General features: G+C 40.6%; 1 protein-coding gene and 1 non-coding gene across 5 annotated transcripts in view; one reads left to right on the top strand and one right to left on the bottom strand.

Moving 5' to 3' along the window:
* Positions 1-18283, bottom strand: part of SNX27 (sorting nexin 27) — a 71048-nt gene extending 52765 nt beyond the window's left edge. For 2 of the 4 annotated variants that reach the window (XR_010410749.1, XM_045896628.3), the window contains exon 1: positions 17768-18275. Coding sequence is in view for 3 of the 4 variants with exons in the window: in XM_045896628.3 (XP_045752584.2) it covers positions 17768-18078 (311 nt within the window). In the remaining variant the exon portion in view is untranslated. Of the gene's footprint in view, positions 1-17767 lie in introns of all 4 variants that reach the window. The other 2 variants (XM_064588537.1, XM_045896630.3) reach the window with 2 other exon arrangements.
* On the top strand, positions 10599-10671 carry TRNAR-CCU (transfer RNA arginine (anticodon CCU)). Its single transcript has one exon. It is a non-coding gene; the product is annotated as a tRNA-Arg (tRNA).
* Positions 18284-19824: the final 1541 nt, after the last annotated feature.

Here is a 19824-nt window from a genome sequence, read left to right as displayed (position 1 = left end):
AAAATATCTATATCTATAAAATCTATATGCAACATTACATGGAAAAGTCCTTATGTTAAATGCAAAATACTGTCTATTGTGATGAGCATGTAAAATATTTTCACCCAAGAAAAGGCACAATGTGTAAAATATGAAAATAGTTGAGTTAGGGTGACTAGAACTATGAGCAGTTTTTAAAAATTTTACGTACCTGTTATTTCTTCAATTACACAAAGCTTTTTAAACAACCTCCCTACTTTCTCCACAATAGATCTTCTTAGAAATTGGGTGAAGACTCACAAGTTGGAGAAAACAGACCCCTGACACATCAGAAGAGAGACCCTTACTTTGACTTTTCACTGGTTCATTGCCCAGTTAGTGGGTACACAACAATACTAGACACTAGACTATAAAAACAAGTAACTACTCTATTGAAATTTGAAGATCTGTCCTTGCTAATTTTGCAGTTAAGGCATCTGACTGGCTTAGATCGGCTCCTTTTCATCTAACTCCACCTCCTTGCTATCTTACTTTAGGCAAACAATCAAGTCAGGGAATATTTTTATTGACTAACTGTCTTAGCAATCAGGCTGTACTTTGCCCTTAAACTCTTGAGATAAGAGATTCAAACATGTGTAAGCCGAATATAGCCAAAAGTGAAGCGTGGATGCATCTACACAAAATTACTAGTCTGGACCACTAAATAATGAAATTTTTTGGAATTTGTTTCAAAAATAATAGCATTTTGTTTCAGAAATAACATTTTGCATCTTACATTTTAAAACACCTAATTTATTGATAGGAAAAGAGAAGTATAACTAGAGAATGTAAATGGCCAAAGGTTTCTAAAATGTTTGAGCTTCTTTCAATAAACAGCAAATCTTGTCAACAATTTAAAAAGTGCAAAATTATTATCTCAATACTTTTTATTTTTTTTAAAAGATTTTATTTATTTATTTGACAGAGAAAGACACAGCGAGAGGGGAAACACAAGCAGGGGGAGCGGGAGAGGGAGAAGCAGGCTCCCCACTGAGCAGGGAGCCCGATGTGGGGCTTGATCCCAGGACCCTGGGATCATGACCTGAGCCGAAGGCAGACACTTAACGACTGAGCCACCCTGTTCTTATATTTTCAATTAAAACGGCATTACTGAAAAATTTATCCGAAGGAAAACATCAAAATAGGAGCTCCGAGAGAGCAAGAACTTTACCTTTGCATGTAGACCACTCTCAAGTATATGTTGAAAGAAAAAATGAAATAATCCTGAACAAAGAAAAAGATTGTTTCCAAATTTCTGTTCTTATAAAAAGTCAACAATAGAGGGATGAATAGTTAAAATTATAGCACAAATTAACTATAAAGCAATCATTTAAAATTATAGAGATGGAGAAAATATCTAGAAATATGTTTGGGCCAATATTATGTTAAAAAGTGGATTATAGGGGCACCTGGGTGCCTGCTTCTCCCTCTCCCTCTGTTGCTCCCCCTGCTTGTGCTCTCTAGCTCTCTGTCAAATAAATAATCTTTTTTTTTAAAAAGTGGATTCTAAAATGTAACTACTAAAAGGTAACATAGGAGAAAATCTAGGATATGGCAGAGATTTTAGGTACAACGACAAAAACATGATCTATTAAAGAAAAAGTTGCTAGGCTGAACTTTATTAAAATTAGAAATTTTTGCTCTGTGAAAGATACTGTTAAGAGAATGAAAAACAAGCCACAGCCTGGGGGAAAAACATACGGAAAATGCGTATCTGATAAAGGACTGTATCCAAAATATAGAATGAACTCTTAAAACTCAACAATAAAAAAACAAACCCAATTACAAACTGGACAAAAGATATGAACGGACACCTCACCAAAGAATATTTACAGATGGCAAGTAAGAATATGAAAAGTGGGGCACCTGGGTGGCTCAGTGGGTTAAGTGTCTGCCTTCAGCTCAGGTCATGATCCCAGGGTCCTGGGATCAAGCCCCATGTCAGGCTCCCTGCTCAATGGAGCCTGCTTCTCCCTCTCCCTCTGCTGCTCCCCCTGCTTGTGCTCTTGCTCTCTCTCTCTTTGTCAAATAAATAAAATCTAGGGGAAAAAAAGAATATGAAAATTCACTCAACATCATTCATCATTAGAGAACTGCAAATCAAAACAAGATACTACACACCTATTTGAATAGCTAAAATCCAAAAAAAACAAATGACACCAAATGCTGGTGAGGATGTGAAACAAGAGCAACTCATTCATTGTTGGTGGGAATGCAAAACAGTATGGCCACTTTGGAATACAGACTGATAGTTTCTTAAAAAGCCAAATGTAGTCTCAACCATAAGATCCAGCAATCACACTACTAGGTATTTACCCAAATGACTTGAAAGCTTATATTTACACAAAAACCCACACACAAGTGTTTACACTGGCTTTATTCATAATTGCCAAAACCTGAAAGCAACCAAGATATGCTTTTTAAGTGAATGGACAAACAAAACTGTGGTACATCCCGTCAATGGAATATTATTCAGCTATAAAAAGAAATGAGCTATCAAGTCACAGAAGACACGGTGTAGGGGGAGAGACCTTAAATGCATATTGCTATGGGAAAGATAATCTGAAAAGGCTATATACTGTATGACTCCGATTATACGACATTCTAGAAAATGTGTGTTGCCAGGGGTGTGGAGGGAGGGGAAGCATGAATAAGTGAAGCACAGGGGATTTTTAGGGCAGTGAAACTATTTTGTATGACACTGTAACAGCACAAACACGACATAATGCATTTGTCAAAACTTATGGAACTTTACAACACAAAGAGTAAACCTTAATGTATGCAAATTTAAAAAAAAATCAGCTAGTAGGTTGGGAATCCCAGACTGTGACAAGAGAATCTAACTGTATTTCAAAAGTATTGCAAACAATCTCACTAAAGGGGGTAGGAGGGAAAGGTACAGACCTAAGTAACTGAAATGAATTCTGTAAGATAAAGGCAAAAGGGACTGCACGTAAGTACTATACTCTAGTCGATAAAATCGCTTCCCCAGAGTACAAGGTAACAATTGCTATATATGTATCCTGGAATTGAACAATTAAGTAAATGAATGGTGAACGTGGGGAGCCAATTTTCTCACTGTTGAAGTGGAAATGTACAGATCTGCAAGGGAGGGTGACAAAAAAATCCATATGGTAATGGAGTAAAGCTACAGTATCAGTAAGAACTCATGTTTAATATAGATAAAGATAGTTACATATAGAAATATTTATAGACATGTGTATATTCAGGGGTTAATATACACACATATATTCTTTTGCTGTCAGCTGAGAGGACCTGAAAGAAGTTATACCCTACTAGCTACCACCACATCTAGTGCCCAGATCTTGCTTTCTAATACCATTCCCCCATAAAAAGAACTAGGACCCTTTGGAGAAATGGTTGATTCTAGGATTGGGGCATGAAATACACAAGATGAGCCCAGAGCCTTTTGTAGTGCCAGAAAGTAAAGAAGTACTCAAATACAAAACAAAACAAAACAACCCAAACATTAATGGGGGTGTATGGCAAAAGGCACAGGGGCCAACTGAAAGACCTACCCATGCTCAAAGCTGGAACAACTGGAGCAATAAAATAAAGCAGTACTGGTTTATGGGTTGTATCCATGAGCCCATAATGATATAAATGACTGAATATATTAATACATGGGGGAGAAGAGGCACCCTTCTCCTATGCAGAACAATTCTAAATTATACAGATACTATACTCTAGAGGAGGGGAGCGTAACTCCCCGCTCCTTAAGTATAAGCTGCATAGAGTGTGACTCCCATCCAAAGAGTACAGTAGGGGAGGGAGAGGGGCTGTGGAGAATAACTTTACAGTGTAGAAACCTGACAAACATGACTTTAGCCAGATGATCAACATCACAAATCATAATGACAGTATGTACTCTTCATATGAACTAATGAAAATGGTACTTTATCTCTATAATATTCCTGCCCCCCAAAATAAAACCCCAGTCTAATTGTGAAGAAAAAAAAAAAACAGACAAATTCCAATAGTCAGGCATCCTATAATACACCTGACCAATACTCAAAACTCAAGGTCATCAATACTCAAGGTCATCAAAAACACAGAAAGACTGAGAAATTGTCACAGCCAAAATGAGCTTAAAAAGACATGACAACTAAATGTAATGTGGTATCCTGGATGGGATCCTGGAACAGAAAGACATTAGGACTAGACACTAAAGAAATGTGAACAAACTATGGGCTTAACTTAGTAATAACATATCAATATTGGTTCATTAATTTAAACAAATGGCCCATACTCATGTAAGATGTTCATAAAAGGAAAAACTATATGGTGGAGGTGGGAGAAGGATATATGGGAACTGTCTGACTTTTTTTGTAAATCAAACTGTTCTGGAAAATAAAGTATTAACTTGAAAAATTAGATTACAAATTACATATAACAGTATGATTTCAACTTCATATAAGATGCCTAAATAAAAGACAGCCAAAATAGGGCGCCTGGGTGGCTCAGTTGGTTAAGCGACTGCCTAAGGCTCAGGTCGTGATCCTGGGGTCCTGGGATCGAGTCCCGCATCGGGCTCCCTGCTCGGCGGGGAGCCTGCTTCTCCCTCTGACCCTCCCCCCTCTCATGTGCTCTCTCTCTCTCATTCTCTCTGTCTCAAATAAATAAATAAAATCTTTAAATAAACAAATAAATAAATAAATAAATAAATAAATAAATAAATAAATAAGACAGCCAAAATACCAAAAGTAGTTTTGTTAGGATGATAAGATGGGGGATTATTTTTCTTTTCCTTAGTCTCCAAATTTTCTCTAACATATGACAATATTTTATAATTTAAAGAATGAATTTTATACCACTACACACCTAGTAGAATGACCAAAATCTAGACCACTGACAACATCAAATGATGGCAAGGATATGGATTAACAGAAACGCTCCTTCATTGCTGGTGGGGATGCCAAATGGTACAGCCACTTGGGAAGACAGTTTGGCAGCTTCTTACAAACTAACATACTCTTACCACCTGAATTAGCAATTGTCCTCCTTGGTATTACCCAAGGGAGTTGAAAACTTGTCTACACAAAAACCTGCACACAGATGTTTATAGAGGCTTTATTCATAATTACCAAAACCTGAAAACAACCAAATGTCCTTCAGTAGAGGAATGGATAAACTGTGGTACATACAGCTAATTTCCTAAGGGCAAGGACTACATGTTATTCAGCTTTCTATCTCCAGTGTCTAATCCCATGTTCATCAGATAGTAAGCACTCATTAAAATTTTTCCCTGAGGGGCACCTAGGTGGCTCAGTCCGTTAAGTGTCTGCTTTCAGCTCAGGTCATGATCCCAGGATCCTGGAATAGAGTCCCACATCGGGCTCCCTGCTCGGGGGGAAACTGCTTCTACCTCTCCCTCTGCTGCTCCCCCTGCTTGTACTCTCTCTCTCTGTCAATCAATAAAATCTTTAAAAAAAAATTTTTTCCCTGAATGAATGAAAAAATTATTAAGGCTAGCATGAAAAACATTCAATAATGGTTTTCCTTCAGGCACTTCCATAATTCCACTCCTTATTTTTAACTTTTATACTGGTTTCACTGTTTAGGGGGAAGTACTAAAAACATTATGCAAGCTCTACATTTTTCAAACTTTAGTATTAATGATCATTCTGTTTTCTATTATGGGAGGTAGTAGAAATAATGCTTAAGAGTAAAATATGGCAGGGGCGCCTGGGTGGCTCAGTTGGTTAAGCGACTGCCTTCGGCTCAGGTCATGATCCTGGAGTCCCTGGATCGAGTCCCGCATCGGGCTCCCTGCTCGGCAGGGAGCCTGCTTCTCCCTCTGACCCTCCCCCCTCTCATGTGCTCTCTCTCTCATTCTCTCTGTCTCAAATAAATAAATAAAATCTTTAAAAAAAAAAAAAAAAAAAAGAGTAAAATATGGCATTCAATTACGTAAGCAATTTCAAAGTGAGGCTATGTTTTCTTTTACTCAAATGTACTGAAAATAAAAGTAACTAATTGTTGTTATTTATTTTTAAATATAAACACTGACTCCAAGGATAGCAAAATGAGGTAAGAAGGAGTAAGAAATAAACATGTTGACATTTAAAAAGCGAGTCTTTATTTCATGTGAATTCTGGGAATAATCTATTGTAATTACACTGTTTCATCTCATGAAAACAAAATGCACCACACTTAGTATGAAAAAATTTAAGCACAATGGGTTTCCTCATATGACAGAGGCTAAAGAATTACCAGTAAGGTCTTAAAGAAAGTTCTGATACTAAAACTATATACAGCATTGACTTATTTTGTTTTGATAGGATTGTTTTTCCATTTTTGTCTTTAAACATTTGATCAGCATGTAGTAACACATGGTTCTATTTAAACGTAAGGCTGGATGTGAAAACTGGGTTACTTCTTTACACTGTGGGATAATGAATGTTAGACAGGGGTAAGAAAGTTGCTACCTGCCATTATGGTTTCCCTAGCCTGACATAGCTTCCTATGTACACTACTATTGCTGAGAACCCCTCCCTCAGTTACTGACCAGTAAACAAACATAATCAGTTTAAATCATTTCCCAACACCAATTCAAAGAGTTTGAGATCTGCTATATTTTGAACCATTGCCCTACATGGCCAATTTAAATGCAACCCCCAAATGTTTTTAATTTGGTATACTGATCACAGTGAAAGTTAATTAAAGAATAAAATCTACCAGCTTTATCAACAACTTTAGTTTGCAAGTGACACAAATTACCAAAGAAGGAATCTTATTTTTTTTTTAAAGATTTTATTTATTTATTTGAGACAGAGAGAATGAGAGAGAGAGAGCACATGAGAGGGGGGAGGGTCAGAGGGGAGCCCGATGCGGGACTCGATCCAGGGACTCCAGGATCATGACCTGAGCTGAAAGCAGTCGCCCAACCAACTGAGCCACCCAGGCGCCCGGAATCTTAATTTTTTTAAAGTTCTATTTCACTACTATTTCTGGATTACTACATAATGTGATTAAAAGCATGACTCCTCCTGTGATCTGGTAAGTTTGTTCTAGGACAACAGCCTACACCCTGAATCCTAATAGCTATTTCCTAAATATTCAACTACTCTCAAGAGATACTATACATGAGGGCGCCTGAGTGGCTCAGTTGGTTAAGCGACTGCCTTCGGCTCAGGTCATGATCCTGGAGTCAAAGGATCGAGTCCCACATCAGGCTCCCTGCTCAGCAGGGAGTCTGCTTCTCCCTCTGACCCTCCTCCCTCTCATGCTCTCTGTCTCTCATTTTCTCTCTCGCAAATAAATAAAAATCTTAAAAAAAAAAAAAAATTAAAAAAAAAAAGAGAGATACTATACATGAGTGTATAGAAAGAAGTGTAGGCGGCGCCTGGGTGGCTCAGTTGGTTAAGCACCTGCCTTCGGCTCAGGTCATGATCCCAGGGTCCTGGGATCTGGCCCATATCAGGCTCCCTGCTCGGCGGGGAGCCTGCTTCTCCCTCTCCCTGCCACTCCCCCTGCTTGTGCTCTTTCTCTGTCAAATGGATGAATAAAATCTTTAAAAAAAAAAAGAAAAGAAAAGAAAGAAGTGTAGATCTATCAGCTCAAAATACCTTCATCTATGACAGATAGCCTTTAAAAATCTGTAACAACAACAAAAATTAGTAACAACAGATATAATTTTGTCCTTTAGCAGTCAAATACCATCCTTTAATCCAAATTAAATGTGGGCAATTTCTCTTGGAAGCTGAGGAACACAGACTACAGTTTCTGTAAATTGTGGTCTATTCCAACACATTGAACAAGAAGAAAGGTACAGTAAGACCTTTTCTGAATCAGCAATATAAAGGATAACTGGGTAGGGCAGGGAAATCTAAAATAATCTACCAGCACATAACTCATAAAAGTGTCACATTTCCTTAGATTCAAAATACCAGCCAGAGAACAAAACTCATTGCTGTGTCCAAGTAAAGATAGATAGAGGTTACATATCTTGAGAAAACAGATCCAAAAAGTAGTTTTTAACCCTACCAAAATAAAAAATGACAATAATATTGGGTAAAAAAAATTAAGTAACCCATGGTGCATTCAGTAGACAAACGACACACTTTACAAGTTACAAACTTTATAGATGATTAAACTGATCAGCAAAAAAAGTGGAAGAAATTTCCAAAACTTTCACATTTTCCAAGATCACCAAAAATTAATCAATCTCCCAATTTTTAAAACATACTAAATAAACATAACTAAAACTAGACAGACATATAAATATAAAAGTACTGCAGTATTTGGGGGGGAAAAGGACAACTTCCTGGTTAATCTCCTTGAATAGTTCTCTAAGAGTAATCATCTGCTGGAACACAGCTGGGAGAATATCCACACAAGCAGCTGACTTTCTGCAGACACACTGTATTTTTCCAAAGAGAAGTAAACTAATTACTTGTGTTTCAAGTCCATAGAATACATAGATCTGTCATTCTGGTTTTGCTCTGAGGTCTGACACAAGAATCTACACTTTTAGATAGCTTAAGCAAAAACAAATCATTTTTTAAAAGATGTTTTCATAACTTACGTTCCTGGAAAGAAGCACCCAAAAGGATACTCAAATACAGTTCCTTACTCTGCAACTTTAATACCTTGCAGATAGGTGTATTTCCTCAACTATTATGAAAACCTTACTTGGTTAGCAGGGAGCACGCTAAGTAATAAACAAGAGACTACATACATACTACCTAGCATTTGACTAAAACCATATCACACAATTTAATCCTGAAGTACCCCTCACATTACTGAGAGAAAGCAAAAATTTACTTTGTGGTCATCACCAATTCTTATTTAAGGATCTCTGTATGGATTTTCATTCTGAAGGTAGACGGGAGGTATAAACCTTAGTACTAGGGGTGCCTGGGTGGCTCAGTCATTAAGCATCTGCCTTCAGATCAGGTCATGATCCCAGCATCCTGGGATCGAGCCCCGCATCAGGCTCCCTGCTCCGCGGGAGCCTGCTTCTCCCTCTCCCACTCCCCCTGCTCATGTTCCCTCTCTGTCTCTTTTTTAAAATAAATAAATAAATAAAAATAAACCTTAGTACTATATTGTCTGTCTTCAGTCCCCTCAACTCCCAACAATATGCTGTATGCAGAAACAAAAGACTTAAAGGAGGCATTTTCAAATCAGAGGAGCAGACTAGGAATTCTTAGAACAGCTAAAACAGAACCTCGTAGGGCAGAGCACAGTGGGCCTGCAGCATATAAGGATCAAACTTATCAACTGTGAACACAACAGTAAGTACACTCATTTAAAACTTAAAAAGAAGTGGGGTGCCTGGGTGGCTCAGTGTGTTAAGCATCCGACTCTTGATTTCAGCTCCAGTCATGATCTCAGGGTTGTCATATCCTCATGAAGCCCCGCATGGAACCCTGCACCCAGCATGGAGTCTGCTTGAAGATTCTCTCCCTCTGCCCCTCTCACCCTGCCTCTCTCTTTTCTCTCTCTCTCCCAAATACATAAATAAATTTTAAAAAAATAAAAACTTAAAAAGAGAAGTGGATATTCGACAAGCTGGACTAGATTGTGAGGTAAAACATATACAGATTAAAAGCAACCAGCTCCTTCACCAGCTGTTCCCAGCTCTGGGTATTAGAGCTTAGTTGTTCTTAGTTCCCTTCTTTATATAGTACAAGACAGCCCAAGAGACTAGATGCTCTGAAATTCTTCTCTGAAATTCTTCTAATTCTAATAGTGATTTTCCTCTCAGCCTTGGAAGTTATTCAACCTCTTTGGGTAAATAATTAAATAAAAACTAAATTCACAGGGAGTCCTAGGTATTAATGCACATATAATTTTATTCTGACCTCAAAAACAGAACAGAATCCAAACTTCATAGCATTGCATTCAAAGCCCTTTTTGATCTAACTTCAAGCACAACTGTCTACAAATAGCAACTTTAGATTCCTTATTATCCCAAGAACTTTTCATATCCTCCTCCCTTTGGTCACAGTTTGCTCAGCCTATGAAATCCTTCCCCCTTCTCTGACTACTGAAATTACACTTGTCCTTCAATCAGTTTAAGAGCATTCTGTGACCAATCATCTCAACCATATTCACTCATTCCTTTAAACTTCACTGTGTTTTTCCTTTATCTCCATTAATTCATTTGCTTTACAGTAAATTGTACACTTGCCCACTGCAGTGTTAAGCTTCTCAAGGGCAGAAATGCAGGGACTCTGTGACTCATACAAGCGTAACAGTAATTTACACATAGTTTGTGCATAACTGCAAAACCAGATGGGGTGATATTAGTGGGCCAACACCAGAAAAGTGATACCCTAAATCACTGTTTTTCAAACAGTGGATCATAACCTATTTGTCATGAAATTAATGTGGATCACCATCAGCATTCAAACAAACAAAACAAAAAACTCTGAAATACTGAACAGACTAAAAAATGCCAGGGAGCACAATAACACTAAATATAGTTTTGTGAAACTTGCTTCAGGTGGGGTTTTTTTGTATTTATATTGGTTCTAATATAAAATATATCTCTTACAGAGACTTAAAAGTTTTTAAAAAATATTTTTAAATTGCCTAAATATTTTTGGGGCACTTGGCTGGCTCAGTCGGTAGAGCATGTGACTCCTAATCTCAGGGTTGTGAGTTCAAGTCCCACGTTGGGCATGAAGCCTACTTTGAAAAAAAAAATCCTAAGGGCACCTGGGTGGCTCAGATGGTTAAGCGTCTGCCTTCGGCTTAGGTCATGATCCCAGGGTCCTGGGATCGAGCCCCGCATCGGGCTCCCTGCTCCGCAGGAAGCCTGCTTCTCCCTCCTCCACTCCCCCTGCTTGTGTTCCCTCTCTCGCTGTGTCTCTCTCTGTCATATAAAAAAAAAAAAAAAAAAAAAATCCTAGGGGCGCATGGGTGGCTCAAATGGTTAGGTGACTGCCTTCAGCTCAGGTCAAGATCCCAGGGTCCTGGGATCGAGCCTTACATCTGGCTCCTGGCTCAACAGGGAGCCTGCTTCTCCCTCTCCCTCTGCCTCTCCCCCTGCTCATGCTCTCTCTCTCTCTCTGTCTCGAATGAATAAATAAAATCTTTAAAAAAAATTTTTTTTAGGGTTTTTTTTTTTTTTTTGCCCCAAACAAGGGCAATGAACAGCCACTTCGGCTCCCTGTCACCCATCCAATTTAACAATCAGAGAGACAGGGTAAAAATCCTAAATTTTTTTTTTTCCATGTGTGGGGCTGGAATTGTACCACCCATATTCGGCTTTTATAAAACTGCTTGAGTAAAGCACAGAAAACATCTATATAGCTGATAGTCAAAAAGAATGATTCTAACTGGCTCTAATCTAAACCACAATATCCACTGTGTCAGTAATGCCATCATGTAACGAATAAACTCACCACAGATCGTGCTCCCAAAGCACAGGGCAGTGATCATAAATTTTAAGGGTCTCCTTGTCAATTGAGTCTCTTTGCTTATCATAAGAATTACTCCCAATGGGACTTATCTTAAAAAATAATTATCCTTGAGAGCATGGTAACAAACCCTCACCTGAAACAAACTAGTCAGTGGGGGCTGAAGAGAAGCCTTCTTCATAATAATTTATATGACCTAGACACATCTTCATGTTACTAACAGATCTTTTCCTGGTAATGGCGATGTTATGGAAGTGATTTCCAAGAGAAAGATAAATGCTATTTTCAAATTTAGTTTTATTTGTTTGCTACCTCAACTACCTAGGGAATTAAAAGTATTTCCTGGGGCTGCAATTATGATTATGTCAGGCTCTCTTCATTGACAACCAATAAAGACATCAACAAACAAGGGCAACGAATAGCCATTTTGGCTCCCTGTCACCCATCCAATTTAACAATCAGAGAGACAGGGTAAATAATGATGTAAGACAGTTACATTTCACAATGGAACCAAAGCTCAACTGCTATCCAAGTTTATAGGGATGCGACTGAATTTTAAGAATTTTAAGTGACTACTCAGTCAAGAATAGTTGACTATTAACAGTCAAAAATAGCTAAGAAAACAAAGAAATGGAAAATATATTGGATTTAGAATCCAAAGACCTGGGTTTAAATCTGGTTAACATTCATTAGTGCAAAACCCAGTTTCCTCTCTTATGAAAAAGGGGCAAATAATACTCACACATTCATTCAGCAAATATTTATTGAGTAATACTTTCTATGTTCCATTAGACATTTGGCTAGGGGAACAACATAGATGTATGTAGTCCCTATCCTCAAGGAATTTATATTTTCCCTATCTCACAAGGCTGTTGTGAAGTTCAAATGTAAAAATACTATGCATATTGTAACACACTACATAAAGTGCAAAGTGAGGGGCGCCTGGGTGGCTTAATTGGTTTAAAGTCTGACTCTTTTTTAATTTTGTTTATTTGAGATAGTGACAGAGAACACAAGTGGGGAGGAGAGGGAGAAGCAGGCTCCCAGATGAGCAGGGAGCCTGTGTGGGACTCGATCCCAGGACCCTGAGATCACGACCTGAGCCGAAGGCAGATGCTTAATGGACTGAGCCACCCAGGCACCCGACTATCCAACCTCTTGATATTGAATGTCCGACTCTTGATTTCCCCTCAGGTCATGATCTCAGGGTCATGACATCAAGCCCCGCATCCGCGCTCAAAGAGAGTCAGCTTGAGGTTCTCGCTCTCCCTCTGCCCCTCCCCACCCATGCCCTCTCTCTCACTCACTCACTCTCTCTCTCTAAAATAAATAAATCTTGGGGCACCTGGGTGGCTCAGTCTTAAGCATCTGCCTTCGGCTCAGGTCATGATCCCAGGGTCCTGAGATCAAGCCCCGCATCGGGCTCCCTGCTCAGCGGGAAGCCTGCTTCTCCCTCTCCCACTCCCCCTGCTTGTGTTCCCTCTCTCGCTGTGTCTCTCCTCTGTCAAATAAATAAAATCTTTAAAAAATAAAATAAATAAATCTTGGGGCACCTAGGTGGCTCAGTCGGTTGTGTGTCTGCCTTTGGCTCAGGTCATGATCTCAGGGTCCTAGGATCAAGCCCCAAGTCACGCCCTCTGCTCAGCGGGAGCCTGCTTCTCCCTCTCCCTGCTACTCCCCCTGCTTGTGCTCTCTCTCTCTGTCAAATAAATAAAATCTGAAAAAAAAGGAAAAAAAACCTTTTAAAATTTTTAAAAAAATCTTTAATTAAAAAAAGTGCAAAGTGATATAATGATTTTATTAACTTACTCTACCTCGTCACCACTTATCTTTATTACAACATTTAGAAAGATTCAATGAAGTCTAGATGAGCAGATATAATAGTCCACTATCTTACTGAATTGATTTTCTAAGGGCTGGAGTTCAGGAGTCTAACAAATCACTATTTCTTAGTATAGTCTTAACTCATGACTCTCAATATAACCACGAAGATAAAATGAACTGAGAATTTAAGGCCCAGAACCTGCAGCGTAGCTCCAGGTATGGGTTGGGTATGTGGGTTGCAAAGGGAGTAAAAAATAAAGACTTCTAGGCCCCATGCAAGACCTACTGAATCATAGATAACCCTTAAAGGATGAGCCCAAGAATCTACACTTTTGACAAACACACCCAGTGGTTTTTATGCTCACTAAAGCTTAAGAATCACTACCATAAAATTTTCTTTGATCAATAACCATGATTTCAAACACCATTTCTAAAATCTACTTGTGGAAAATCTGGGCCAAATAGAATTCATCTACAATTGAGAAAGCAGCTCCTGAGAAGGTACTTAGCAGTCAACATTAAATGACTCACACTTAACTCGTAAAAATACTTCCTGTGGCACCAACCTCTTTATTCCAAACTTTCACATTAAACGAAGCTAAAAAAAAAAAAAAAAAAAAAGAATGCCCATGAGATATTCCTAAGTTATTATATTAAAATGAACTCCCAATAAACAAATTTATATGTATATATGTGTGTGTGTGTGTGTGTATGTATATATAGAAAGAGAGAGAACTTTAATTTTTCTTATGGTTTAACTTTAACAAGGGAACCACTTCTCAGCCTTTTGGCTAAGATCAAGTGTAAGTTTAACAAGGGAAAGTTGATGGGTATATTATCTTGAAACTATGAAGAGGGAAAGCATATACTCTACCCAGGACAAATATATCATGATTTTAAATGCTTGCAAGCCAATCTTAGGGGTCCATGCTTATTAAAGACCACACTACCCAAAACTATCACCATTTCCACCAAAGAGATAAACTAGTCAATAGATAAGCCTAATCCCTTAAAAATAAAGATGGTATCACAACTGTAACCCTCGTAAGGGCACCTCTCAAGAAATCAATCAAGAGCCCTTAGAAATACTTTAACCTTTAAGAAAATTAACCTGAAGTCAAATGTTACTTCACATACTATATAATTAGTGCAAAGACATATGTATTTTGGTTCTACTTATTGAAAGCATCCCTCCAGGTATATACACATCAAAGGGAAACATTCAATATACGTTACACTGGGAAAAATTACAAGGTGGAGACTAACACTGCTAGTACAAAACTTTCCATCTGCAGTAAAATTTAGAGTCCAGAGGGCTTGTTCATATCCTACTACCAAGCCCTGCAATGTGACTCTTTCCAAACCAGTTAGTATCTAGTCAGTTCTGAAGGGAGAAAGGACAAACTGAACCATACTGAATTTAGTTTAATGACTGTTCTAAGATTCAATGAGGACAGGGCCTTTATAAGGCAGACTTTAAAAGAAATACAAAGAAATCAATGCTCTTACTTTTGTCCACGCTTTTAATCCCTTAAATCTCAAAGTTACTCGGTTCTTTTCACAACTCAATCAGTTATCCAAATGACTACAATATATGAAAATTGGAATAATTTGTGTATAACACGAAAGCATCTAAAATAGGGACAAGTCTTATTAAACAGCAATCATCAAGGTCCAGACATCTACCTATGACTTCATGTAAACTATGCCTACACAATAATAATCTACCTATGCCCAACCCTGATCCCACTTGGCACTTCAATAACATGCAAAACTTTCCTGGGACAGTAGAGACGTTAACTTAAGGAACTTGTAGGAGACAAAGAAAAGCCCTAAGGAGTACTGCCTAAAGAATGCTTTAGAAAAATTTGCATCAACCTAACCAAAATCAAAACAAGTAACAGACACAGATATCCCTCAAGAATCATGTCTGTTTGGTCACTGATTTCCTCCTCTCACTTGAAAACCTAAGGAGAAGATGCAGACTTTGGAAGAAGGAAAGAGACCGTATAGCTGAAGTCTCAGAGAATTTGCCAACTTGCTTGACTCTGTGTTGCAACTATCACCATTTCCACAGTAACAGCAAAGAAGCTTCACAGAATTTGGAAATCAAAATACAGCTGGAAGGTGAGAAACCATTGCCACAAAGAAACCATTGCCACGAAGAAGTCTCATCATCACAACCTTCTAGAGTAAGGTTCTCTAAGCAAAGAGCATCCTTTTGTCCTGCCCACTTTGTCTTTTTTAAGACAGTCTCTACTCACCACCAAGTATGCGCCAAAGTTCAATGATTTCTCTCTAGAAGGAGGAATGGGCCTAGACTGGTACATGGACCTGAGGCAAGTCCCTCCATCTGTCCTAGGGGATCATCTAAAGTCTCCCTTACAGTACCTAATTTATGTCTAGACTCTGTTACAAAATCATAATAAAGGCAAGAAGCTACCAACTATGTTAGCTGATATATATACATATATATTTGAAATGACTGATCATGTTAGTTGTGGTCATCTACAGAATTATTTTTGGTTTAGTTCCTTTAGCTCTTACAAAAAGTAAATTACTTAGAACTTTATGATAAATTTACAATTTTAAATAAATACTTCAATTTTAAATTTAAAAATAAACAGCTGGATCCAAAGTTAACTTCCAAAGGGAAAGGAAAATGACAATTCCAAGAGCTTCTATCAGAAGGAAACATCAGCCACAGATTTTGAGTTATCTAGAAAGCGTTCTACATCTGAATGCCCTGGCCCCCAAAGATTAAGAATGTATTACCAGAGAATAAGAAAAGAGCACGTAGAACATTAACGGAAAAAGCATAAATGGAAGGTTTAATAGCTCCAAACAGTTACTTTGGTGAGCTACTCTTTCTTCAGGTGGAAGGTAAGAGGAAACAGAATGAGTGAATTCCACAGAGTAAGAGTGTCAAGGATAAGGGCAGGGGGCATAAGGTAAATAAAAAGGGAGGGACTCCTCTATAGGCCAGACCTCAAGATACTAATCTCTTTGAAACCTTGGGCAAACCTACTGTTTTACTAGAGGAGTAACTGAAGGTTGTGGAAATTATAACTAAAATAACATTTATAAAAAATGAGAGAGACTTCATGAGGGCAAATCCAAGCACTGAGGGAGAGGGCAAAAGTGTGAAAAAATAAGGGTTCAGTAGAAAAGCAAGAGATACAGGATTGAAGGCTGCTGGGGAGAATGGAGGTAATGAGACATTATGCCACCTACCAGTCAACCAGCAATCACTATATAAATTTTAATACAAAGTACAAAGCCACCAAGGTAAAACCTGGATGAGAGTGGTGGAGGAGGTCTGCAGAGAAACTGCAAACCAAGGCAGCATGCTGCTAGAGCTTTAAGGGATGCAGTGGGGAAGTAAGGATGAAGGAGTATGAAGGGGGAGGGGCTGCAGTAGGGAAGAGGATGGGTTGCAGCAGCAGCAGGAGCCTAAAAAGAGAAGGGAAAGCAGTCTGGAGGAGATAAAGAACAGGATAAAGTTGAGCATGGGATCACAAGAGGATAGAGTAAGAGAGAGAATGGAAAGGGCATGCCCCGTAAAAGCAAGGAGGTCAAAGACCCAAAAGAGGGGTATATTTTGGGGGGGGAGGAGCAGGAACGAAAGAGAGCTCCACCATAATCCTGACTAAAAAGAAGTAGGAGTATGGTGCAGAAGTCAAGACCAGAATAGGGGGGCCAGAATAGGGATGCTCTCAGAGGGATGTGAAGATGGGAGACACCAGATTCAAAATCCTGGTGTAATACGGGACAACAGTGTAAAGAAAGTACAGTGTCCAAGACACCCTCCCCCACCACCAAAACAAAACAAAAACAAAGGCTTGCAAGCAAGCAAGGGTCAGAGAAGAAGATACACTCTAGGGAGAAAGAATCCAAAAGGGAGGGGAGGAAAGGCACACAAGGCAGGATAGAAAAATGCAGGGGGTGCTTAACCGCAGGAGAGGGTAACTAAGGAAAGCAAAAGGAGTGCAGTGGAGGGATGATTATTCCCGGAGGAAAAGTGGGAGCCGATCACAGGTCCTACCTACTTGGTCTAGAGGACAGAGGGACGGTCCATGGGGGTTGACGGCAGCGGTGGAGAACAAGAAACTACGATGCTAAAGATGAGAACTTGGGGAGGACGCGACAGGGGCCGGGTCAGAAAAGGAGATGCTGTCAGCGAGGGGCAGAAGTCCAGCAAGGGGCAGAAAGCGGCATGCCCGGGGGTAAAGCAAAAGGGCAGAAAAGAAGGCAGAAGAATGGGGGCAGGGGTAAAAACAGCGGGGCGCAGGGACGTAAACCGGTTACCGGGAGGGAGGTGCGGGTCGCGAAAACCCAGGGCGCAGGGAGGTGAAAGGGTCAGCCCCAAGGAGGTGCGGGGCCTGAGGGGAACGGAGTCCCGAGTGCCGGTTCAGGGGCTGGAGGGGGGGAGGGGGGACGGTGCGGCCTGAGGGCGACAGGGGTAGAGGGAGATGCGGGGACGGCCGGAGGGGGCGGGGCAGGGTGGGGCGGCGGGCAGCCCAGATACTCACACCTCCAGGATGCGGTCCCCCTTGCGCACCCCGGCCCGGTCGGCCGCCCCCCCGGGCAGCACGGCGCTCACATGCTGCAGCGGCGCGTACAGCTCCCCGTTGATGCTCCGCAGTTGCCCGCCCTCGCTCACTTGGCCCCGCACGTTGAAGCCGTAACCGGACTCGGACTTGACGATGCGCACGACCCGCGGGCCGCCGCCTCCCCCTCCGCCGTTCCCGGCGCAGTGGAGCCCGGACCCCCCACCGCCGCCGCCACCTCCGTTTCTGTGAGGAGCTGAGGGGTGAATCCCTTCCCCGTCCTCGTCCGCCATCTTGCAAGCGAGCGAGCCGTACCCCCGCCCCGCTACGCCTCCACTCCTTCCTCGCGCGCGCTCGCCCTGCTTAGCAGCCGCACGACCCCCAGCGCGCGCGCCCGCTCCGCCGCCCGCGGGACCCGAGTCGGTCACAGAGCTGCCGGAGGAGGGTAAAGGGAAGGCCGGGGGCGGGGGGAAAACGGGCGGTTGGACCCCGTGGAGCCTCCTGGGAGTTGTAGTTTCTGGAGGGTGGGGGCGGAGGAGAGGGCAGAGTCCCGGCCTGAGCGGAGGTTATGTGACGCAGTTGGGTAACAAAGCCTGCCGGGAGTTGTAGTTTGAGGTTCTAACCCAGCACAGAGTGCGGCGGAGTGATTCAGCTGTTGACGTGGGGCAAGTTTTTTCTTTCATTCCATAACTCATTTCGTAGCCTCTAAAGCAATAATATTAGGACAAATTGACGTTTGTGACCTTAAATTATAACAACTCATTTGTTCAGTACCTTCTGTGTTCGCATACATTATTTTATTCCGTGGCCCCAGCAACCTTGTGAGCTGACTGGATCATGAATTCCTTTCTCTATTTCACTTATTTGGAAACTGAACCGTAGAGAGCCCAAAGTCAACCAGCTCTTAGGTAACAGGAAGTAAGGCCCGGTTATTTTTTCGCAACTTTCATGTATTGCAACTACATAAAAACTATGCTCCAAATATACAAAAAGCGTATGCAGAGAAAACTATGGTCTCAGCGATTTAGAACTGGATATTAGAAGGGCCAAATAAGAATTTAAATCTGGCAATGATTTTGAAGTTACCTTTATTTCTAATTTATTTTGTTTTCCCCAACAGCACGGTAGAATTCTTTGCCAATGGCAGCAGTTGATGTTTTTCGGCTACCTACCCAAATGCACATTCACAGATAGTGTGCAGAATGCCTGGCAAAGGCAAGAAAGAAGAGCAAGAGCAAAAATAATGAAAATAGCTTACTTAAGCACTTAGTACTCGTATTTTATTTTACCCTACTGACTGGCTAGTAAGTTAGTCTGTTACTGTTTTGTGGATGCTGACAAAAAGACACAGAATTCCTGGATTGGAGACAAAGGACTATTACAACACAGGAAACAACATGAGCTTCAGCACGTTTGTGTCAATTCCTCTTCCCCCAAGTCTTAAGGGGATGACAAGAAGGGCTCACATGAATGCTCTGCACTTACTTGGTGGATTTACACCACAGCTGAGGGAACACTGAGTTTGGGAAACCTGCCATTTTATAGGAAGCAGTGAGCAAACCTGTTCTCTGTCCTGGAGGGAGACATTACTTCATTCCTTAAAGTTGCTCACTATAAACACAACCTTGAGAATTGACCCTGGTAAAGAGCAGTCAGGGTCTTGCATTTTTGGCATACCCAGGAAGATGGGTAGAAGCATGACGGACCCATGAGGGACTGTTTCTCTCAACATTACCATGTGCCAAACACTAAGCACTTTACATCTATAATTTTATTTAATCTTCACAATCCTATAATGTGCCCTACTTTATAGATGAATAAACAGGCATAGAGAAGCCACACAGCTAGTAAACAATCCAGGAGGAGCAACAGGGATTCATAGTTTAAAAAAGACAGTAAAAGTGGGGCACCTGGGTGGTTCAGTCGGTTGAGTGTCTCACTCTGGATTTCAGCTGGGGTCATGATCTCGAGGTCTTTCAATTGAGCCTCAGGTTGGGCTCCACGCTCAGTGCAGAGTCCTCTTCAGATTCTCTCTCCCT

This window comes from Mirounga angustirostris, unplaced genomic scaffold, assembly GCF_029215605.1.
Source record: "Mirounga angustirostris isolate CCGP_5_RB_7025 unplaced genomic scaffold, mMirAng1.0.hap1 SCAF_4, whole genome shotgun sequence".
NCBI lineage: Eukaryota > Metazoa > Chordata > Mammalia > Carnivora > Phocidae > Mirounga > Mirounga angustirostris.
Note: the sequence above shows the minus strand (reverse complement) of the source record. Positions and strands in the feature narration are given on the sequence as shown.